At 47.9% G+C, this 24,610-nt stretch overlaps 1 protein-coding gene and 1 long non-coding RNA gene across 7 annotated transcripts in view; one reads left to right on the forward strand and one right to left on the reverse strand.

Moving 5' to 3' along the window:
* The window catches only part of LOC144379288 (uncharacterized), a 1,054,371-nt gene that overhangs the window by 140,203 nt on the left and 889,558 nt on the right, over positions 1-24,610 (reverse strand). The window lies entirely within an intron of this gene.
* Positions 1,091-24,297, forward strand: LBP (lipopolysaccharide binding protein). 4 transcript variants are annotated; one of them, XM_078057167.1, is made up of 16 exons: positions 1,091-1,214; positions 2,850-2,964; positions 4,126-4,254; positions 4,474-4,515; positions 7,231-7,386; positions 7,986-8,049; positions 10,873-10,936; positions 12,972-13,063; positions 13,558-13,734; positions 15,064-15,123; positions 16,378-16,545; positions 17,788-17,855; positions 18,364-18,406; positions 21,323-21,386; positions 22,214-22,290; positions 23,912-24,297. In XM_078057167.1, exons 1-16 carry the CDS (start codon positions 1,091-1,093, stop codon positions 23,954-23,956), a joined length of 1,488 nt encoding a protein of 495 aa, XP_077913293.1. In that variant the 3' UTR covers positions 23,957-24,297. The 4 variants fall into 4 exon arrangements, with proteins under 4 accessions (XP_077913293.1, XP_077913294.1, XP_077913296.1 ...); XM_078057168.1 differs by lacking the exon at positions 12,972-13,063 and having other exon boundaries at positions 13,592-13,734; XM_078057170.1 differs by lacking the exons at positions 1,091-1,214; positions 2,850-2,964 and adding an exon at positions 3,055-3,942.

The raw sequence follows: 24,610 nt of genomic DNA on the forward strand, positions 1-24,610 counted from the left end.
TATATACCACATCTTCTTTATCCATTCATCTGTTGATGGACATCTTGGCTCTTTCCACAGTTTGGCTATTGAAGAAGAATGTAGCAGGAGGGGAAGAATGAAGGGGGGGAAATCGGAGGGGGAGAAGAACCATGAGAGACGATGGACTCTGAAAAACAAACTGAGGGTTCTAGAGGGGAGGGGGGTGGGAGGATGGGTTAGCCTGGTGATGGGTATTGAGGAGGGCACGTTCTGCATGGAGCACTGGGTGTTATGCACAAACAATGAATCATGGAACACTATATCTAAAACTAATGATGTAATGTATGGGGATTAACATAACAATAAAAAAATTAAAAAAAAAAAAAGAAATACATTTATTTCTGCAGCCTCACTTTTAAATGTACCATAGTTAATTTGGCCAGTGTCCTCTTGCTGGACCCTGCAGGTTGGGTCCCGCGGCTCGCCTGCCTGCTCCAGGCAGCGCAGCGACGGGCACCTTGGTGAAGTGGCGTATATGCACACGGATGTCAGTATGTACTGACATTCCAGAAGCAGAACTGCAGGGTTACCAGGCATGCAAGCGTTTAAAGATTTACCAAGTTGCCTTCCAGAAAATGTTACCACCAGCAAGGTTTGAGAAAGCCTGGTTTCCCACGGGGGCATGGCAGAAAGATTTCTTTAAACTCAACTCTGTTTGTTTAAAAAAAGAGGTAAGAATTTGGCTGGCGCCAGACCCGGCTGTGACTCTCAGCTCCACCACTTGCCAGGTGTGGGATCTTGAGGGAGTGCCATGACCTCCCTGAGCCTCCCAGTCTGTAACCCCGGGCCTTCCCAGCAACGAATGTGGGGTCTTTTTGTGGGAAGGGTGGACACAGATTGTCACCTGGGGCCAGGCCAACCCACCCTCTGACCAGGGGCAGCAGCAACCGGCTTCTAAGCATGACCCATGACCCCAGCAATGTCGCAAGCAAGTTCCAGTCTCTGTGCCTCCCATTCCCGATGCCACGATCCCAGGAACCGCCCCCGCTCAGCAGCCACCCCTGCTCCAGGCCCCTTGCTACTTAAGGGGGGGCGGGCCCTGCCGGGGCCACTGCACTGGGAATCCAGGATGAGGGCCATGGCTCGGGCCCTGCCCTCTCTACTGCTGAGACTACTGCTCACGTCCACCCCAGGCGCCCTGGGTACCAACCCCGGCCTGGTGGCCAGGATCACCGACAAGGGCCTAGAGTATGGTAAGAGGATGTGGCTGTTGGCTGGACTTGGCCGACCTGCCGGGCGCCAGACTTCTCTGGAGCTACTTGGGCACGTTACTTGTCTGAGTGGGGGCCCCTACTAGCCGACAGGGAGAAGGATTTGGAGCAAGCGCTGATTTGGGAGAAAGTCTCCAGGATACAGCGCAGGAGAGTGGGAAGGTGAGCTGAGAAGGGGGAGCCGCCAGAAGACAGGAGAGGTGTGTTATGAACCCAGCCACTACCCACTGACAGGGACAATTCCACCGGAAAGTTCTTGATAGAGTTTGAAAACATATGTCTTAAATCTAGAAGGCAGAATGGTGGTGACCCCCGGAGGAAGGCTGTGACCCAGAGAGGGCAGGAGGGGGCTGTGGGGGTGCTGGGACTGTGTTGTCTCTGGCTCTGAGGGCTGGCTACGTGGCCGCAGAAACATGTAAAAGTGATCTGGCAATGTCTTGTACGTATATGCCAGTTTTAGAGAATGAACAAAAATAGGACGACTTTTTGAAAAAGATGCTGAAACAAAGCGTCCGAATTCACCCATCCAGAGAGTAGGGAGCTGAGTCGTCTATACAGCACTCCCCACGGTAACTGAACCAGGGCTCTCCTCACATTCGTGGAGCCTCAACTGCCTAATCTGTTAAATGGGGTAATAACATTTCCCCAGGTAGGGTTGTTGGGAGCAGAGGAAAGGAAATCAGGGAAGGCTTCTTGGAGGAGGTTCGGGGCGGTACAAAAGATGAGTGGCACTTGGCGAGGGACGAGCGGTAGCATTCTGGCAGAAGGACTGGCACGGGCGTTCTCTCGAGGGAGGAGTGCCAGTTGGAAAGAGAGGAGGCCCCTGGTCTTCTGTGTACACATGCGCTCCTTGAGGGCAGAATCCTGGGTCCCTCATATATCCGAACAAACAACGAGTGCTAGTAAGAGCTGTTTATATTGAAATCCTAAATCAGGCAAAATTTGCCTTCGGTTCCTTTCCACTGTGTGATTGATTGTACCATGTTCACTTAGCCAATTGGCTAGAGTTGGATATTTTGGTCCTTTCCATATTTTTAATAACATAAACCCCGCTTTGCTGTTCCAGGCCTGAGTGCCTGGCGTGGGCCACGCACCAAAGCTAGGAGTGCATGTCATCCCCCTTCACCCCCTTTGTGCTCTGCAGTGATCTCCTTTAATCTTCATGCCGGCCCAGTAAAGAAAGTTCTGTTGCCATTGCCATGGAGAAGGTAAAGCTGAAGTCTTGCTCAAGGTCACCCTGCTAGAGAGATGCCGGCGCCAGGATTCTATCCCTCAAATCCCTACAGTGTCTTCTGCACAGGCTAGACGCTGGAAGGACAGAACAGAGGAGCACCCACCCACGCACACAGCACTCCTCCCCTTGTGGGGTTGCTGACAAAGACACTGTTCCCTCACCCACAAATTGGGCACCCACATAACAGCACCACATGAAATGCAGTGATGCTCCTGTTTCTCATGTCACTTGGTATGCAACAGGGGCTCAGTAGTCTGTAACTGTCTTTAATGCTTATAAGGAAGTCAGCCTTTCTCCCTAGAGCAGGTGGAAGCCACTGAAGGGTTTAGAGGGGAGGCAGGCAGGCAGGCCAGGCTGACTTGCAGCTTTCTTCCTGTCCACAGTGGCCAGGGAGGGGTCAGTGGTTCTGCAGAGGGAACTGCTCAGAATCACGCTGCCTGACTTCACTGGGGACTTCAAAATCAAGCCCTTTGGCCGAGGGCACTTTGAGTTCCACAGGTGAGGCTCCCTTCTGCTGGGGCCCTGAGGTGGCTGGGGGTAGGGGTGGGGCTCTGGAGGGTGGGGAGGGAGAACCCCAGGACTTCCTTGGGGCAGTGATGGGAGAGTTCCTCGCAGCACTCAGAGCGAAGTCCTGGGAGGAAATTAGGCTCCCCCATTTATTCATTCATCCAGCAAATATCAATGAAGACCTACTAGCTGTGTGACCTGAGCCTCGGTTTCCTTATCTGCAAAATGGGGATGACACTGTGAAAATCCAGGCTTCGGTCTGGCCTCGGCATGTAGTCCGGGAGGGAAGATAGACCTTAAACTTTAAATATAGTAGCCCAACTGTTAGAGCTAAGGTTTGTCCACCCAGGGGAGTCAAGGAAAACTCCCCAGAGGCGGTGGCATTTGAGCTGAGTCTTCAAAGGATCATTAGACATGGGCGGCTGATGCCAAAAAAAAAGGCATAAAACACTTGTGGAGGAGCAGGCGACGGAGGAGGGCAATTGAGTCACAGCTCAGCACCCCCTGCCTGCCCACTACCATTGATAGCTCCACTCATTCTTTCTTTAATTCAGTCCATTAGCAAACATTTATTGAGCACTACCACGTGCCGGGCATATCAAATGGAACTCGACCACTGTTTTCCCACTGACGGCCCCACAATATGGGTCGTCTTGGTTTGCTTCTCCCAGCACTTTGTACCTTTTCTTGGGGCCGGCCTCGGCCTTCCCTGAATCCAATCCCCACCTGGATCTCTCGAGGGAGAGGATGGCTCCAAGAAGGAGCTGAAAACCCAAAGGGGTGTGCCGACGTGCCCTACTCCAGATCCCACCCAGGATCATGACGTTCATGGGCTCTGATCCCGACGGTGTGACTTTGGGCAAATGCATCTCTATTTTCCCCTCTGTAAACAGGGAACAAGAAGAGCGCTGACCCCTCTGAGAGGCGCAGGTGACATAAAGGAGGAAACGCGCTTAGCATGGCCGCATGGTCAGCACAGAGCACGCCTCAGGCGCTCAGGAAGTGGGGGGGCCCACGCCTGCCTGGAGCCGGCTCTGCCAGCCAAGTCCCCACGGGGTGGGAGTGGGGCGCGGCGGGGGCGGGAGCAAGAGCCCCGCTGAGGCTGGAGCCAAGCTGGGGCTGACGCCGTGCTCCCCGTGTCTCTCTCCTCAGCCTGAGCATCCACAGCTGTGAGCTGCGTGGTTCTGCTCTGACGCCCCTGCCCGGCCAGGGCCTGAGTCTCACCATCTCTGACTCCTTCATCAGAGTCCAGGGCGAGTGGAAGGTGCGCAAAGCATTCGTGTAAGTGGACTCTGCTCCCAGGCTCTTGGGCCCTTGGCCTTGGCCTTTGTCCCATCCTTCTTGGGTCCAAGGTGTTCCTAGCTCATCGGAAAGGCCCCATGGTGGAGGAAAGAGCCCACAGGGGTCGGAGGCCTGGCTCTTAGTTGAGTCTCTTCCCTTCTCACGCTTCCCTGATAGGGTTGTGGGTGACCTAAATGAGAGAATTCTGTGTCTTTTTAGTTTGCTTTCCCCAGCAGCAGATTCTAAGACAAGAATTCAAGCGTAAGTACTTTATCTGGGAAATGACCTAAGGAAACATCCGCGGGGGTGGGAAAGGGAGGCAGGGAGGGAAGGAAGTCAGCTGAGCCGCCGACTGGAGCTCGCCCTCCTGGGGACCTCTGGAGACCATGCCAGCAGAGCACACCTCTGAGTTACCCCAACTCAGCCTTTATGACCCCTTCTTCCTGTTTGCCGTTGGTCAAGGGGGGCTCCCAGGGGCACGAACTCCCTAGCACTTTGAACTGTTCTCGACCTCCAGGGTCCTTGGATGGAAGGTGGGTCGTCTGCTCGAGCTGCCATACTAAAATATCACGGACTAGGTGGTTTCAACAACACTTCTGGAGATCCAAGGTCCAAGATCAAGGTGTCAGCAGGCCTAGTTTCTTCTTAGGTCTCTCTCCTTGACTTGTAAATGATGGCCCTCTCGCTGTGACCTCGCATTGTCGTCCCTCTGTGTGCATGCACCCCAGTGTCTCTCCGTGTCCTCTTCTTATAAGGGCACCAGTCAGATTGGATTCTGGCCCACCCTGATGGCCTCATTTTTTTTTAAGTTTATGTATTTAAGTAATCTGTACACCCAACGTGGGGCTCGTACTCACAACCCCGAGATCAAGAGCAGTATGCTCCACTGACTGAGCCAGCGAGGTGTCCCCCCAATCGTCTCGTTGTAATGGCATCAATTCTTTAAAGGCTCTGCCTCAAATGTAGTCACATTCAGAGGTCCTGGGGTTAAGGACTTCAACAGATGAATCTGGGTGGGGGCACAAAATTCAGCCCATAACAGGAGAGTTGACCAGTCTTTTCTGGGTGACCTGACCATATTTATACTTTATTTTTTTTTATTTTATTATGTTATGTTAGTCACCTTACAATACATCATTAATTTTTGATGTGGTGATCCACGATCCATTGTTTTCATGTAACACCCAGTGCTCCATGCAGTACGTGCCCTCCTTAATACCCATCACCGGGCTAACCAATCCCCCCTTTCTCCTCCCCTCTAAAACCCTGTTTGTTTCTCAGAGTCCATAGTCTCTCATGGTTCATCTCTCCTTCCGATTCCGCCCCCCGCCTTCATTTTTCCCTTCCTTCTCCGAATGTCCTCCATGCTATTCCTTATGTTCCACAAATAAGTGAAACCATATGATAATTGACTTTCTCTGTTTGACTTATTTCACTTAGCAAAATCTCCTCCGGTCCCATCCATGTTGATGTAAAAGTTGGGTATTCATCCTTTCTGATGGTTGAGTAATATTCCATTGTATATATGGACCACATCTTCTTTATCCTTTCATCTGTTGAAGGGCATCTTCGCTCTTTCCACAGTTTGGCTATTGCGGACATTGCTGCTATGAACATTGGGGTGCATATGGCCCTTCTTTTCATAGACCTGCACTGTCCAATACAGTAACTTCTAGCCACGTGTCTTCACTGAGTACTCGAAAAATAGCTGGTACAAATTGACATCTGCTGTAAGCGTGAAACACCATATTTGAAGATTCAGTACAAAAAAGAACAGAAGAAACCTCATTAGTGACATTTTGTGTCTGGCTTCTTACAATTATCCTAAGATTTTTGAGGTTCATCCACATGGTAGCATGCATTAGTCCTTTATTCCTTTTTATGGATGAGTAATATTTCATTGCGTAGATAGACCACAGTCACCCTTATTCTTTTATTTTTTTTTTTGAAAGGGGCAGGGTGGGGCAGAGGGAGAGGGAGAGAATCCCAAGTAGGCTCCACACCCAGCACAGAGCCCAATGCAGAGCTCGACCTCACGACCCTGAGATCATGACCGAAGCCGAAACCAAGAGTCGGACGCTTAACTGCCTGAGCCACCCAGGCGCCCCTACCCTCATTTGTTTTAAAGCCTGCGTGGCATAGATGCCTATGACTTACTGAACCCGTCCCTACTAGCTGACATTTAGGTGGTTCATCACTTTTTTGCTATGACCCATGCTGCTTCCATGAGCTGTCCCACTCATATATCTGGGCGGGAAGAGCTGCAGAGTAAAGCCTTAGAAGTAAAATTCCAAGATCAAAGATATGTGCGTGAGGATGGATCCCAGCAGTCTATATTCCAGAGGTCCTCTCCCCACTACAGCCCCTGGGACCTCTGTTTACCCATACCTGCTCAAACTTCAGAACTTCCATCTGACAGGTGAAAACTGGCATCATTGTTATTTTCATTTTTAATAATGTTTCATATGCTTATTTGCAATTGAACTTCCTGTTTGATATCTTTGATCCTCTTTTTTATTTTTTTCTTTTGGGTTGTATTGTCCTTTTCTTATTAATTTGTATGAGCTTGTTCTTTGTGTATTAAGGAAATTAGCTCTTTGGCTGGCTCACCATGCAGGGTCTTTCTTTCTTTCTTTTTTCTTTTTAACTTTGAATATGGCATTTTTTTTGTTCACTGAAGTTTTAATTTTCTATGCTGTCAAGTTTATCAACCATTTCCTTTAAGCCTCCTGAGACTTGGATCCTACATAGAAAGGCTTTTGCTCACCCGTTCCCAGAAATAACTAGACCCAGGCTTTCTTCCTGATCTTTTATGGTCTTATTTGTAATAAATCTTTACTTTGTAATAATTTTCCCAATTAAATTTTTATTCCAGCTTCACTTATTTTGGGGTAAGAATCGAGCTTCATATTTTACCCACAAATGGTGGCTGATCTTAGTCTAGGAATGGATGAATTCTTCTCTTATCTCCTCCAGGAGACTACACGGCTCCTTTGATGTGCAGGTCAAAGGCATTACCATTTCGGTCAACCTTGTCTTGGGCAGGGAGCCCTCTGGGAGGCCCACCGTCACTGCCCCTGGCTGCAGCAGCCACATTCGAGATGTGGAGGTGGACATATCGGGAGATTTGGGGTAAGTCACCACTGGGACACTGGCCCACTTGACCCCTGGGTGCAGCCCGAGGCCCATCCAGCCCAAGGCCTGGCCTCTGATAAACATATATGTCCAGGTGTAATGCAGGGGCACATCACAGGCACTTGGAGGTCATTCTTTGGGGGACCCTGCTGAGATTAACAGATGCAGCTTCGAGCCAGGAATACTGGTGGGGACCACCATCAGATGAATGAAATCTGTTAGAGGAACACAAGGGCTTTTGGCCTCAGGACAGTGTGTGGACAATGTACAAGTCTTCGGGGACATATTTTTGAGCCTCAGTTTCCTTGACTAGAAATATGCGGATTCTCAAGCCTCTCCCCTAAATCTACTGAATCTGATTAGGGGCAGCAGGTGGCTGGGATGCCAGACACCCTGAATCAACGAGTGTGCTGGGAGCTGGGACTCTGCATTTTCATCCTGTCCAGGATTCTGAGACACAGCAGGGTCCCAGGATGGGGTGAGGAGGGCTCCCTTGGGGACTGGCCTGGTCAGAGGCCAGGGCCAGGCTTTCTCTGCTGCCTCACTGTCCCTGCATTCAGTGGTACACAGCTGACCGTCCACTGTTCTCTCCCTAGGTGGCTGTTGAATCTCTTCCACAACAAGATTGAGTCCAGGTTCCGCAGAGTATTGGAGAGCAAGGTAGGAATGTCCAAGCTTCTGGCATCTGCTGTGTCACTCAAGGGCTAGGTGGACACCCTCACTGGCCTCTGGCCCTGGATGGCCAGGCTGACTGGCCCAGACATATTTAGGCTCAAGCCCCAGAGAGGACAAATCATTTGCCCAAGGTCATGGAGCATGGCCAAGCTGGGGCAAAATGTAGGTCCCTGGACTCCAAGTGTGTTTAGTGAGGCAGAGAATGGTTCGATGTTCAGCCAATGGTAAAACAGCAGGAGCGAACAGAGACTCCTGCCCCTCCCTCTCCTTGACCTTGCTCACTGGCCTCCGCCCCCTAATGCCCTGCACTCCACAAGGCCAAAAAAGAAATCAGCACTTAGGTGCCTGCAGACACCAAGCAGGACAGTTGGGAAATGTGAGAACCAGATTGGAGCCCTGGTTCCTACCTGGCTGTGCTCATAAGCACATGCCCTGGAGGGGAAGGCAGCAAAGAGTGTCATTTTTTCCCATTAAAAAAATGTGAAATCTCCCAAATTTTGAAATCTGACAAAACAAAGAGGTTTTGTGTTAACAAATGCTTCACCCCCAAAATCCCATTTCTGAGGTATCACGGACCGGGAGCCGTGTCTGTAGCAGAGACTGTGCTTCGGAAGGGAGAAGGTCATGGAGGAGGAAAGAGGAACACACACCACACGCACGCGCACACACACACTCTCCACTGAGGCCCACGGCTGGTCTTGTGCCCCTGGTGGTTGAAGTGGGAATAGCAGACAGACCCTGGAGATGGGGAGTGGCAGACTGCATTCTGTTCCTTTTCTTGTTCTGGGGTCCTGGGGTCTAGGTGAGCCTGGGAAATATGCCAACCTCCTTCTTGAGCACCTCATTTCCATGTTGCCATGCTTTTCTCAGTAGGACATAGTATTCTTCAGCGGTGTGCATTACCTTGCTGGTGAGGAGCTGGGTCAGCATTCGAACTTCCTAGAATATGGAGCAGCTTATACCAAAGGCCTTCTAGGGGCTGGGTGTCTTGGGAAAGATGGAGATCTCACTTGATCCCTGACCCTTATGGGTCTTCAGAAATTTCCTTCTTCTAGGAAAACGAAGAGCCTGGTACAGGATCTTTCAAATTCCCCACTGATGGTATCTGACCAGCAGGGCTAAGAATAACCACTTCCTGCATGTTTGCTCTCTGGGCCATATAGACTCACTGTCTTAGCCCCCTCACCCCCCAAAACTCCCTGGGAAGCACTTGGCCTTATCATTGTATCCTGTGGGTGAGGACTCAAAAGCAGGGAGAGATTCTGCAAAGGTCACACAGCCAGTGGGGGACTGGACAGGATTTGAACCCAGGCTTGTTTAACTCACCTACGACACCCTTAACCTGCCTCTCTAGGAGGTCCTGTGATGAGTCTGGGACTGAGGGCCGAAGGCCTTCCCTCCCCCATCAGGCAAGTCCCCTCAGGGGTGGGGCATCCAGGGGGGCCTTTAGGAAGATCTGATGGGCCCTTGTCTGAAGGAAAATCAATAAGAGAACAGTCTCTAGTTGAGGCCAGCAGTTTCCTGGTTCCCTTGAAATCAACCGTGACTGTCCCTCACCACTCCATTCTTTGCTTTTTGGCAACAACCTGAGACCAAACTCCTTTCCCAAAACTAAGCTGTCTGCAAAGGGAGGTTAAGATTTCACCTCTTGCCTGCCCAACCCCCAGCATAGAGCTTCCCCACACCCCCATGCCTGATTCATGTCTGCTCACCCTTTTACCTGCCCTTAAAATGCCACCTCCCATGCTCATGGAGCCCCCACCCCCCATATACCTCTCCTTCCTTATATACGTGGATCCGTCTGAGCAGAAGGTGGGGGCCGCTTAATCAAAACAACTGTGTACCGTGGGGACACACACACACATGCACGAACAAAGAAAATATTTACATGTAACTGCAAATGTTTTAAGATAAAGTAAATATAAATCCATTTGTCATATTGTGACACAGGGCCCAGAACTGTTCTTTCAAAATAGTCTCCTGATTGACATTGGACTTTGTCTTTCGCGCATGAAACATTGATTTGCTACAAATTCCAGCTCAGATTTCTTTAACCACAATGAGAATTCGAAGACATTTGCAAAGCAATCCCAGTGCCGAATCCTTCTAGATTTTTATGATTTTTTTTCCTCCTAAGCCTTTTCTTGTGCACACCAAGAAATTTCTCTAAGCAGCTCACCTTTCCCAAGTACTTAGGTTTTCTCAGTCATATTTCATTGGTCTACACAATAAATATTCCAAGCGATTACGAGAGCAAATATAGCCACCAGGTTTGGGAACACGCATTCCCTCATCTTGAGAAGCATGCCACTCAAGTGGCCACCACGAAGTGTGTGGGGAAACGTGGAATACGGATCCGTCCAGCCAACCTGTGAAGTGATGGTATTTGAGAAGTATCTACTAAGTACACACTTATGTATTTCTACTGACCGTCTAGTTCTGCTATTCAATTCTAAATTCTGGGGGGGCCAGCACCTCCCAAAGGAAAGTATCTTTCAGGCTGGAATTTCAGGCAGTGCGTCCAGCCAAGGTACCCTACCCAGCTGGGTAGCTGACTACCTAGCTCAGATGTCCAGCCCCAGGAAAAACTTGGAAAGGTCCGGATGGGCCCCATTGAGGTCCACGTGGGGACCTGCATGTTTTTGATCATTTCTGTTTCCTGGCACATGGCACGTGATGAGCACTGATACATTTTTGTGGAATCGATCAATGGGCTAATATATGAACGACGATGACTACAGCAATTAGCACAGTGGCAGACCAAAGCTGGGGGGACCCGCTCAGGCTTTCTCCTCCTGTGTTTTTCAGATTTGCGAAATGCTCCAGAATTCAGTGACCTCAGACCTACAGCCTTATCTCCAAACTCTGCCAGGTAGGCTACTCCACCCATCCCTGGGATACTCTATTAATTTATATAAGCACATAAGCATGCCTTATAAAACATTAAATGGGACAGAAGTATAGAAAATAATAATTTTTTTAATTTTTTTAATTTTTTATTTTTAAAGATTTTATTTATTTGAGAGAGAGAGAGCACAGAGAGAGAGGCAGAGGGAGAAACAGACTCCCCACTGAGCAGGGAGCCTGATGCGGGGCTCGATCCCAGGACCCTGGGATCATGACCTGAGCTGAAGGCAGATGCTTAACCGACTAAGCTACCCAGGTGCCCCAAAGGTAATAATTTTTAAGTATCCCTTCCTCCCCAAATTTTCTTCCAAGAGGTAACCTCTGTTTGGGGTGTCACCCCTCAGATATTTTCTTTTGTATATAAAAATATAAATATACATGATCATTCAAACATGCATTCATTATATATTCCTTTCGTTCATGAATACATGTGTATGTGCCAAGTTATGAACATATATCAGTCTACACATAGTAGACATTGTTTCTTTTGTAACTTACATACCTTGGACATCTTTCTATATTAGCACACATAAATTTATCTCATTTTTAAAAAACTTTTTGGGGCACCTGGGTGACTCAGTCGGTTAAGCGTCTGCCTTCGGCTCAGGTCACGATCCCAGGGTCGTGGGATCAAGCCCCGTATCAGACTCCCTGCTCAGCGAGGGGTCTGCTTCTCCCTCTTCCTCTGCCATTCTCCCTGCTCTTTCTCTCTCTCAATAAATAAATCTTAAAAAAAAAAAAACTTTTTGTGGAGGTTTATAGAGAGAGAAAAGTGTTCAAGTCATAAGTGAACAGCTTAAAGAATTTTGCCAAACTGAGCACGTCCCCGCTCCCAGAGCAGGAAACAGAACATGATGGGGCTTTCAGAACCCTTCCCAGCTCCTGCCCCTGCCCCCCGCTGAAGGAAAACCACTATCCCAACTTCTCCCAGCAAAGATTAGTTTTGCACTCTGTACGCGAATGGCACCACGTAGTATTTCGAGTCCTCTATCAAGAGCAGAAGGTTTTCTTCGCTCAACTTTAAAAGATGAAGTTGATCCATACTGCTGCGCAGAGAGAGTTCATTCATTCTCCTTGCTGGGTGCCACTCCACGGTGTGGTGTCCCTCCCTTTGTTTATCCATTCTGCTGTTGAAGCCCATTTGGGGAGTTTCACTTTGGAGCCATTATGGGTGGTGCTGCTATGAATATTCTAGTACATATGGACACATGTCTTTGGGTATATACCTAGGAGAGCGACTGCAGGCTCATGTAGCAGACGTAGGTTCTGCATTATCGGATCCTTCCAGTGTTCCAAAATGATTGCCACAGACTTGGTTTTAGTAGCTGTGTAGTGTTCCATCCTATGGATGTGTCTGAGGTATTCTGTGAGGCCTTGGCCCCCGGGCCTTACCCTCACTTGTTGGCAGCTGTCTTTCAGGGGAGGCCCAGGCAGCCACAGACAACCTAGTGCATGAGACACAGGACTTTCATTCCCCTAGGGCTTTGGAGGGCAGTTTCTGGGCCCTCTGGACATGGCCTGACCTTCCTGGTTATTTGGTCTGTGTTGATAGGAGGCCAGTTTCCCTGAAGATCAAGGCCTCAGTTGGAAACTGGGGAACAATTCGCTTGATTGGAGAATTCTCCCCATTCTGTGGCTTCTTTGGCATGAAGCTCCAGGTGTGGAGGGGCTGCGAGAACTGGGCTCCTCCTGCCCTCAGATGTGTGTGTGTGTGTGTGTGTGTGTGAGAGAGAGAGAGAGAGAGAGAGAGAGAGAGAGAGACCTTAGAACCCACTCAGGCTCCAGGCGGAGCATACCACCCCCTTCATGGCTAACCCACCAGTGGGACAATAGAACCATGTCCTCTCTTTCTTGGAGGAGCAGCTCTTTGCTCCGGGGCTGGGCTGGGTAGAAGGTCTTGAGGCAGAGGGGCAGGGGGCCTTGAAGAACGTGACAAGCATGTGGATCAGTCAGAGTGCCCATCACCTGGCTCCTAATCCTGCCCCTCTCCTGGTTCACAGTCAAAACAAAGATCGACAGTTTCGCTGGTATTGATTACAGTTTAATGGAAGCCCCTCGGGCAACAGCCCAAATGCTGGACGTGATGTTTAAGGTGAGAGTCCTAGAGCAGGGGCGTGGGTAGGCTCGGCCCCAGCGTAGCATATCCTCATGGCCAGCCCTTACTTGGGGCCTCCCATCTTTCTGGCTTCAGGTCTGTCCTCATCTCCCCAGGGGTTCCAGCTGTGTTGAGGGCAGGACCATATGGAGTGGTGGGGATCAGGGCTCCAACAGTTGTCTTACAAGCCTTCAGCCTTGAAACCCACCCTCTTCCCCTCCTTCCTCTTGACCACCATGCAAGTGAGGTCAATCAGAACTGAGCTAGGCGGTGCAGAGGGTACTACGGGTTAAAATGCCAAAGTTGGGGAGCTTTTCATTTACAGATTCTGGACACACAACACTTTGACCCAAAGGAAAATACCTTTAATGGTAGTTTCAGACAGTGACTTGTCAGTGCCCCCAGCTCGTATATAAACAACTGCCTAGCTCAGATGTCCAGTGCTGGGGTAGACTTTGAAAAGTTCAAATGCATCCTATTTCTCTCTCCAGGGTGAAATTTTTAACCGTGATCACTATTCCCCAGTCAGCTTCCTTGCTCCTGTCATGAGCCTTCCTGAGCAATACAACCGAATGGTCTACTTTGCCATCTCTGATTATGTCTTCAACACAGCCAGCATGGTTTATCATGAGGCAGGATTCCTGAATTTCTCCATCACAGATGACATGGTGAGGATGGTGGCAGAATGGCACTCACAAATGACAGGGTAACCTGTCCTTCTTCCATCTTTCCTTCCCACCTCGTTTACATCAATGAAATAGGAAGTTACTGAGAAGAAAGATTCAGACAAGGAAATACATAAATTAGCACAATTTCCCTTTTCACTTTGGCTGCCAGGAAGCTCGAGTCAAAATCCTTTCTCCCTTAGAACTGTGAAAGATTATGACTTCCCTGTCTGGATTTTACTTTTGCCCCCATCTAGACCTGTTGTTCTAATTCATATTTTCTCTCCTGCTTGGTTTGTAGAGGTTTAAAAAAAAAAAACTTTAAAAAATTTAGTAAATGAGGCAGGATAATAGATACACTAATAAATGCATAAAGTTATATTGAATAGAAAATTAAGACCAAGTTAAAAGTAAAGCACAGTTATAACACCGTGCCCATAAGTTGATTTTTTTTTTAAATGAAAAATTCTATTTGAGAGCTTCCTTGTAGCCAAAGTAGAAAAGGTCCATGATTTAGCAATTCGTGGTGAAAGGAGAGACAAGGTCTTCCTAGGACTTACCTCTGAGACAAGTGTTTCAAATGGGGCTTTGTATAAGGAATATTAAATTTTATAGTGGATCGCATCTTTAATAATTCTCAAGTTTCTTTAAAATTTCTGGGTTTCAGAAGATTATTTCTTGTAGCTTTTTGTAAAGCTGAGGCCTCGTGAACAATGTCAGGATGATGAGGGACACACAGCGCAGCCCCACTTGGATGGTCCAGCTGGCTCTGATAATAGATGGGGGCCCGTCTAGTGGGTGGGTGGGGTGGCTTGTGGTCTTTTGGGTGATTTCTCACCCTTGCACAGGCCTTTTGCTTCTATTATCATGTTTGAGTAAGGCACCCCGCCTGTGGTGCTGTCCTTTCTTTTAGTGGATTGGTCGGAATAGCTGTGTTTTATAACAGCTATGCGCTGGGCCCTGTGTAGGCGCTGTGTTTACCCCACCCCATTTAGCCCTCACGATGACCTGATAGGCTCAGAGAGGTGAAGGGACTGGCCTGTGACCACACGGGAACAAAGCCAGGAGCCATACCTAGGTCCTTATGTCTACAAATCTCACCCTCACGGACCCTCTGAGTGTGTCCCACATGTCACCTATGTGCCAGGGAGAGCAGCCGGGACCCTGGCAACTGGTGCTTGCGGTGAGTGCTGGGCAGGCATCTCGCTGTTGCTATGGCAACCCAGGTAGTGAAAGAAGCTGCAGTCTTGAACATCCCCCCCCCACCTCCCCATCTTCCTCAGACCTTCAGTTCCGGCGGGAGCACCCTAAAACTTTGTGTCTCTGCTGCAGGTTCCCCCGGGCTCTAACATCCGGCTGACCACCAAGTCCTTCCGCCCCTTCGTCCCCAGGGTAAGCCTTCCCTCAGACCTTGGCAGGAGCAGGCCAAGCCCACGAGCCTCCAGGGGTTTCCCTTTAAAACCACAGAGCTACTCTCAGCTTAACTAAGAGTCAGAAGGCCGACAGTGAGACCCCCAGGGAGGGCAGAGCCTTCATTCTGCCGGCTTCGGGGCCCCTTCTCTCCAAAGCCCAACAACAGAGGCCTGAGCCCTGTGTCTCTGGGACCCTGGGTTGCCCAGTCTTTTGCCGACGGTATCTGAAAATCCCAAGGAATGCCAACATGTCCCCTCAAATCCACCTTAGTTAATAACATCAGACAATTACAGAGGGCACACTAGGGACCAGGCACTGTTCTTGGTGCTTTAAAAATTATGTTTTGACCAGATAATAAATTCTCATGGTTCAACATCCAAAAGACATAAAAGGTTCTAGAGTGGAAAATTTCCCATCCACTCCTGGCCCCTAAGCACCCAGTTCCCATCCAGAGCCTACCTCCTTCTGGGGATATTCTATGTATATGCCAACAAATGCTGTGAATCTTTTCCATTTTTGTACACAAATGGGGGCATATCATACACACCATTTTGTACCTTACTTTTTTGCCTCGCTGTTCCGGGAGATCATTCTGCAGAGGTAGAAAAGGAGCTTCCTCACTCATGTTCTCATGGGCATCCGGCCTGCCATCATATGGACTCACCATAGCTGGTTTAACCCGTCTCCCAGGAAGGACCTGGGGTTGTTTCCAGCAGTTGCTACAGCAACTCTGTCATCACAGGGCTAAGCTCCTCATTCAATCCCACAGAAATCCACTGTCCTCTCCCCCACCTCCCCAGTCCCCTCCGAGGCGCAGCTCAGACAGGCCGTCATGTCGAACATCCAAGGCTTGACAATACTCATCCTGCCCTTTGACTCAGCAAATCCATTTCTAGGAACGTACCCCTCCCCCCAACAGCCAAGGGTATTCACAGGGATGATCATTATAAGGGCAAAACCTTGGAGACCACCTGATGCTCACTGTGGCTAGATCAGTTACAGTACCCGTGCCCGATGGAACCCAATGCAGCCGTGAAGTACATATAGACTCCAGATGTCTGACAGGGCAAGATAAGATCTCCAGGTGCACCATTAAGAGAAAAAGGAACAGAGCATTTTGTGAAAATAACATCAATCAAAAAGCATTCTCGGCTTTCTCTGACTCCCTCGGGATCCCCCTGGCAAACCTGCATATTTCCTTCTCTTGACATAATATCCTCATTCTGCCCCCAGTTAGCCAGACTGTACCCCAACATGAACTTGGAGCTCCAGGGAGCAATGGCCTCTGCCCCATTCCTGAACTTCAGCCCTGGGAATCTGTCCTTGACTCCCCTGATGGAGATTGAAGCCTTTGTGCTCCTGCCCAGCTCTGCCAAGGAGCCTGTCTTCCAGCTTGTTGTGGTAAGGCTCAAAGCCTTTGCAAATGCTGTTCCGTTTCTCTGCATGCTCTCCCCCTTTCCTTCAGATCTCAACTTCAATATCACTTCCTCAAGGAGGACTTTTTTGATTGCCTCTTACCACCTTAGGCCCCCTGTCATTTTTTTTTTCTTGAAGCACCCTATTGTTTGTCGGCATAGCATTTATTATAAAGATACCTATGTAGCTGTTTGCAGGTTTATTTGCTTAATGTATGTATCTCCCACTAAGCGAGACGGGGCTATTTTTGGGAGGAAGGCATCAGGGTCTTTGACTTGTTTGCTCTGCATCTGTATCTGACCCATGAAGACTACACTTCCCAGGCTCCCCTGGACTTTGACTTCTAACCAAGTCAGCCAATGGAAAACACTGTCAAGAGACTAGAGGGCGGGAGGAAGGAAGAAGCCGAATATTTCTTCCTCTGTCTTTGTCCTGGACAGAGGCTCAGGCAGTGAGTGTGTCTCTTCCATGGTGGTTCCCATAACCCTAGTCCCTACTTCTGTTCTTCCAGTCCTGGGGTGGAAGCAGCTTCCTACCTCTGCTAGTCTCTAAGTTGCCCCTCTAGCTCTCTTTGGCTTCTTGGCAATTCCATCACTTATGTAACCAGTTCCCTATATTAAAGTCCCTCTGAGTTAAATATTGAGAGAGATCTCTCTCAATAAACCCTAAGAGCAAAGGGATTCTGAGTCCTTTGGGGTTCCTGCTCACTGGATGGAGAACTTCGCTCTCTTGTTTCAGGGTTGCAACTCAACAAGACAAATTTCTGGAAGGGTAATTGCTCCTAGATGCTATATCTGCAATTTGATTTTGTTTGTTATTGTTGTCGAATTTGTTGTTATTAATATATTATAAATTAAAACAAAATATTATTAATATTATTTTTATTATTATCACCCCTAGGACTGACTCTTAGCCCTGAGATAGCTAGAAACGATGCCTTTAGAGATCTCCAGGGATAGGCACTCTACACCTCTTGGTAGTCTGTCTATTCAAAGTTCAATCACTATCATAGTCAGAAACTTAAGGTAAAAAGTGTTCAAATCCAAGTTCAAACACGTATTGAGTACCTATGATGAGCCTTCTGGGAGTCCACAGTCTAGTGAACAAGTTCCTGCTTTAACTAACTGAGTTGTTTGTTTAAAGGAAACAGCTGGTCCTAATAGTTATCATTCCTATACATGACAGCCTTTCTCATCTAAACCAGTTTTCTTCTACTGGAATTTCCAGGCTACTAATATATCTGCCATGTTGACCTTCAACACCAGCAAGATCACTGGGTTCCTGAAACCAGGAAAGTAAGTCAGCCTCCTGCCCACATGGAGGCACTAAACTGGGTTCCTTCCATCTGGACACTGTAGCTGATTTTCTGTAGCTGGGGGTAGGGATGTGAGTAGATCTTCTTCTCGATGTTAGGGGCTGCCATTGGGGAAGGAGACTTAAATTTTACCTCAGTTGGCCCAATTCTTTTCCCCCACTAGTCCTGCCTCCACAAACTTCCTTTCCACCTAATCCCCATAACTTCCAAATTTCTAAAGAATTTATTAATACTGATTTTTCTTAATCTGTAAATTTTCGACATCAGCTATATTGACTTTCTGACATACACTACCCACCTCCCCTCTGTGAGTCTTCCCAATAAGGTTGTATCACTGGTTTTGGGTCTTAAACATCTTTTCCAGTCCCATCCCTACGTTGGCTCTGTGTCTTCTCAAGCCAGTACCTCCTTTCTGGGGACCCCTACATTGCTTAGGTTTGCCATGGGCATTATGCCCCCATGTCTGAATCTTCTCTGATTCATTATAGGATACAAGTGGAGCTGAAAGAGTCTAAAGTTGGAGTGTTCAATGTAAGTTATCATTGTTTTTATTTATGAAGTGATTAAGGTATTAACTAATTTAGTATATTTACTAAGCAATGCTATAGCACCTATAGGAGAAAATAGAAAAATGAAAAGGCTACTCTCTGCTGTAGAAAAGTGTAGAAGTTCTCGAGGACATGATACACAGGGCTAAGGAACAGTTACATCCCAATAGAAGATAAGATATAATTAAATTGTCTGTTGGACAGAATTCTTTTAACTACAAGAATAGAAAACCAGTTAAAAGTGTCTTAAGCCAACACGAGGAATTCATAGGGTCATAAAACTAAAAAACAAATTAAAAAAGAGGTTTCAGGCATAACTGGATCTAGGTGCTCAAATTAGTCATCAAGAATCTCTCCCCATCTCTCCCTTCTGCTTTCATCTGTGTTGGCTTCATCCTCAGACAGGTTTTTCCCACTGGTGGAAAACCTCAAAATTTTGTAGTTTAATTTTTTTAAAAAATCCAGATGCTAGCTCTCTTTAGGTGAATCTGAGTCATGTGTCCATTCTTTAGCCAATCACTGTGGTTAAAAATTGGACAAGGCCAATTGACCAAACATGGGTTTCATATACACTCCTGGAGCCAGGACGTGTAGTCTGAAACCATATGGACTGAGATTGGAAAGGAGGGTTCTCCAGGGGAAAATAGGGACTCTGTTATTAAAACAAGAGGAATTAATTGCTGGGCAGGCTGAACCAAGAGGTGATTTCCACAAGGAGGAACAAGTGGCAAAATGGATGGCCCCATATTGAAGTAAGACAGACAGTGGGAAAATCAATGTGGGCTGATGTGATCAGGGAGAGATTTCTTTTTTTTTACATTTTTAAAATTTTATTATGTTATGTTAATCACCATACATTACATCATTAGTTTTTGATGTAGTGTTCCATGATTCATTATTTGCATATAACACCCAGTGCTCCATGCAGAATGTGCCCTCTTTAATACCCATCACCAGGCTAACCCATCCCCCCCCCAGAACCCTCAGTTTGTTTCTCAGAGTCCATAGTCTCTCATGGTTCGTCTCCCCCTCTGATTTCCCCCCCTTCATTTTTTTTTTAATTTTTTTATTGTTATGTTAATCCCCATACATTACATCATTAGTTTTAGATATAGTGTTCCATGATTCATTGTTTGTGCATAACACCCAGTGCTCCATGCAGAACGTGCCCTCCTCAATACCCATCACCAGGCTAACCCATCCTCCCACCCCCCTCCCCTCTAGAACCCTCAGTTTGTTTTTCAGAGACCATCGTCTCTCATGGTTCTTCTCCCCCTCCGATTTCCCCCCCTTCATTCTTCCCCTCCTGCTACATTCTTCTTCTTCTTTTTTTCTTTCTTAACGTATATTGCATTATTTGTTTCAGAGGTCCAGATCTGAGATTCAACAGTCTTGCACAATTCACAGCGCTTACCAGAGCACATACCCTCCCCAGTGTCCATCACCCAGTCACCCCATCCCTCCCACCCCACCCCCCACTCCAGCAACCCTCAGTTTGTTTCCTGAGATTAAGAATTCCTCATATCAGTGAGGTCATATGATACATGTCTTTCTCTGTTTGACTTATTTCGCTCAGCATAATACCCTCCAGTTCCATCCACGTCGTTGCAAATGGCAAGATCTCATTCCTTTTGATGGCTGCATAATATTCCATTGTGTATATATACCACATCTTCTTTATCCATTCATCTGTTGATGGACATCTTGGCTCTTTCCACAGTTTGGCTATTGTGGACATTGCTGCTATAAACATCTCCCCCCCTTCATTTTTCCCTTCCTACTATCTTCTTCTTTTTTTTTTTTTAACATATAATGTATTATTTGTTTCAGGGGTACAGGTCTGTGATTCATCAGTCTTACACAATTCACAGTGCTCACCATAGCACATACACCAGGGAGAGATTTCTGACAAGAGGGAAGGCAGGGTGAAGGCAGCTCTTCTTCACAGGCCAAGGAGGAGATGGATAGACCTTAACCTGCAATAATTGTCTTCCTTTTCACCATCCTGCCCACACTGGCCCCTCTGGCCAGCCTCCCTCTGCCCTTCGCTGCCCAGACCCTCCCTTACGGATTTACGAAGTAGGAACAACCACATAAACTGTAGGGAGAGATGCTGCCCACAGGGACCCCAAAGGATGACCCCTTCCAGGGAATGAAGGAGGAAGTGAATAATGACACACTAATATTGCATCTGTGCATGGCATGTAAAAATGTCCTATGAGGTAAAACATCCGTATGTAAAGATTCACAAAAAGTCATCTTATCAGGTGTTCAGAACATGGAATGCAGAAAGCAAGAACTATAGAATCAGATAAATCTGGGTTCAAATTCTGCCCCTGCTGCCCCGTTTCTAAATGTCACTTTCATTCTGTGGGCCTCGGTTTTCTGGTCTGTGAAATGGGGGCAGTGATAGCAACTTCAAAGGGTTATTGTAAAAATTGAATCAGATGTATGTGTAATGCTCTGAGCCCTATACCAGCTATACGATGAGTGTTAAAAGTTGTATTTCATAATTTTTGTTTTGAATTTTTTTAAAAAAATTATTACACAAGTAATTCAGGAAAACATTCTGTGAAAAAAAAATTAAACTGTAAAAAAAAAAAAATTAAAGATAAAGCTAAGCCAAACCTTGATGTTCTCCTAGAGGAAAGACAGTTGGGTGTATAATCTTCCAAGTGTTTCTATCCCTTTGCACACAAATAAATGTGTATCTCAAAATAGTTTTATATTATAAAACAGTAGCATGATGTAGGCATCTATCTGAAATTTGCTTTTTTCAGTCTTGTTTGCCATGTCGGCACATACAGAACTACCCCCACCCCAGGGTGGCCATGTGGAAGTTCATTGGTGGGCAAAATGGCACGTGTGGTCACGGTGTATCTCTCCTGTTCTCCACCAGGTGGAGCTGTTGGAGGCGCTACTCAACTACTACATTCTCAACACCCTCTACCCCAAGGTCAACGGTGAGAGTTGCTAGGGATTTTTCCATGTCAAGGAAGACAGTGCTCTTTGAGGGAAAAGGAACTGGACTTGGAGCTGGGAAACAGGGCTCTCCTGCAGGTTGAGTGATCTTAGGTTAATCATTGCTCCTCTTTGAGCTTCAGCGGCCTATGAGATGGGCGTTTTGAAGGTGGTCTCCTCTCCCTCCGGGGCTCTAGTGAGGGTTAGGGACTGAGGGACTCGTTGGAGCACAGGAAGCCTCCTTCTAAGAGAGAAGGAGGGACTTGCAGAAGTGTGCCCCCTACACCCTGAAATGGCAGGTAAAAGACTGAAGACCAAGCTAATACAGAGGGCACAGGGCAGCCCGTCTCTGAATCCACACTCCCCAGTCAATTGCCAACTCCCTAGTCAGAAAATAAAGCATAAAGCCCTAAACACTGTTTCCACAAAGCCCTGCTTCATTTGGCTGCAACAGAAAGCAGGACGGGGGTGGAGGGCAGAGAGCAGGTGCCCACTAGCTTCTTACCATGAGCGTCTGCTGCCCCATACGTGCTACTCTTCCCATATAGCACCAGGGCTGGGAACCCAGGCTCCTGGAGCAGCCTGCCGGGGTTGACATCCCAGTTCTGGCTGTGTGACCTAGGACAAGTTACTTGGCCACTCAGTGCCTCAATTTCCTTATCGGTAAAATGGAAATAATAGTCTTATCTACCTCGTAATCTTTGGTGATCATTAAATGGGAATAAACTGTGTATAGAGTTGGCAGAGAGAAACTTATTTTTTTCTATTACTTTATTTATAGTTGTTATTTATTAACAAATCTCTCTCCATGTTATGCCTCAACCTCCAGGGAAGTTGGCAGAAGGCTTCCCCCTTCCTCTGCTCAAGGATATTCGGCTCTATGACCCTGTTCTCGAGATCCACAAGGTCAGTGGGTTCCGGTGGGCTTTTGAGGATTTGGGGGGGGTTAGTTTTCCAGGTTCAGAGCCATAGCTCAGTGGGCAGGACCCAGCCCGGCCCCACAGCTCAGAAGGGGGAGGGAGACCCCAGGCATGACTAGACACCATGCCACCACCCACGTGTCCTTCAGAAGTGGCACCCCTCCTGTGGGTGACCTGGGGGAACCTCAAGACCAGCTCAGTTTGAAAACATTGCCATGGCAACAGTGCAGGTTCTGAGAGCCAGTTGTAAGTTTTGAAAATTTCTTCTAAATTCTTTTTTTTTTAAAGATTTTATTTATTTATTTGTCAGAGAGAGAGAGCACAAGCAAGGGGAGGGGCAGGCAGAGGGAGAAGCAGGCTCCCCGCTGAACAGGGAGCCCAGTGGGGGACTTGATTCCAGGACTTCGGGATCATGACCTGAGCTGAAGGCAGACGCTTAACCAAAGGTTCATAGAACCATTAATAGAACCGACAGTACTATCCATCAGAGACATCATTTACTGAACTATTTCCATACCAAAGAATATATCTGATTCTTCACTCTTCTCTCCACTATTCTGACCAAGTATTTTCTGGTCAGTCTGTGCCCATGGTTCAGGTTATCTTTCTAGAATAGTGTCTGTAAGGTGGGATGACTGGGTCAGTAGCCCCGTGAGCAGTAAAGGAGATGATGCATTGTGTCTGGTACATCGTCAACATCCAGCAAATAACAGTCACTAAAAACAGGGAAGGGCCGGGGCGCCTGGGTGGCTCAGTCAGTTAAGCACCTGCTTCGGTTCAGCTCCTGATCGGTTCTGGGATCGAGCCCCGCATCGGGCTCCCTGCTCAGCAGGGGCGTCTGCTTCTCCCTCTGCCCCTCCCCCTGCTTGTGCGCTCTCTCAAATAAATAAGTAAAATCTTTAAAAAAAAAAAAAAAAAAAGACAGGGAAGGGCAGCAGCATGGTCAGGGACATGGACACAATGACCGACTGCTGTTATTTGAAAGACTAATATCCAACGTCCTTTTGGACCCAGGGTTGCTCAACATCCTACTGCTGAGAGTTTACAAGCAGTCAGACAGCTGGTTATTTGAAGTAAGACCTGACAATTCATGCAGCTGGCCTCAGCTGGGCACATGGGAAATCATCAGAAGATTTATTATATACTCTCATGTTCAGCAGACTTTTGAGGTCATTTGTTTGACGCCCAAAGGCAAGGGCTGGATCATTGTGGGAAAGAATTGGACTTTGCCTCCAGTTCAGAGTTTCCGCCCCTTCGGGTGATGGAAACTTCCAAGGAGGTAGGAGAGTAAACCTCAGTGGCGCACAATTTTGTGTTATTCGCGAAGGAGAGAAAATTTAGGTGACACAAAGGACATTTATGGGGCCTGCCAGGAAGCAGCAGTAGATTGGGAAATGACAGATAAATTGCCACCTTAGAGAAGGTGGCTGGAAAAAGCTGTGCTTTATGGAGACCTTGGGGATGGAGGCGCATTCAAGATTTATGCACTGACCTGGTTTCTGGCAGAGCTCATGCTCCCGCCGACGTGGGCCTCCCTTTATATTGGAGATGCATTTTTTTGGCATAGGGGATGCTTTTGACAAGCTGTCCTGTCTTGTCTCTCCTAGGACTTCCTATTCCTGGGCACCAACCTCCAGTATGTGAGAGCTTGAGAGCAGGGACACAGCCGGGGTTTGGAGGCCACAGCTGGATCGGCAACTTGCATTTCCAGATGTGCCGTGTATTCCCAGCGATTCTGGGAAGATGAAGACTTCTCTGTTCTCAGCTCCGGGAGAGAGGTCCGCCTGGCCTCTGCCCCCACACTGCTTCTCTTCAGCAGGTGCGCCCACACCCTCTCTGACTCTGGGCTTCAATGCCCCCACCTCACCCAGGATGGACCATCTTCCCACCCTGGCCTAGACTATCTTTAAGGGCAGGCATCATCTTTTTTAGTCACCATCTGATCCCTGTACCTGGCGCTTAGTAGATCCTCAATAAATATTTATTGAATGATTCAATGAAGGAACCAGTTGGTGTTCTAGATGAACATCCTTACCACCCACCCTCTTTTGTCTGAGGGGTCTTTGGATGGTCAGCCCCATCCGTGGTCTCACGGACGCTCACCCAGCCCTGGTCCTGGCTCTAATGCCCGCTCTGGAAGGTGCTTGTCTCTCTTGGTGCACAGGCAGCTCAGGGGCTCGCTTCAGTGTGTGCTCCCTCTCTCACGTCTTGCCTGCAGCACACAAGGGAACCAGTGGGTCTCCCAGAGCCAAAACTCAACCTCCTGCTGTTTTCTCCACTGAAATGGGTGTAAATTAGGAGGAAAT

This window comes from Halichoerus grypus, chromosome 10 (assembly GCF_964656455.1).
Source record: "Halichoerus grypus chromosome 10, mHalGry1.hap1.1, whole genome shotgun sequence".
Classification (NCBI taxonomy): Eukaryota; Metazoa; Chordata; class Mammalia; order Carnivora; family Phocidae; genus Halichoerus; species Halichoerus grypus.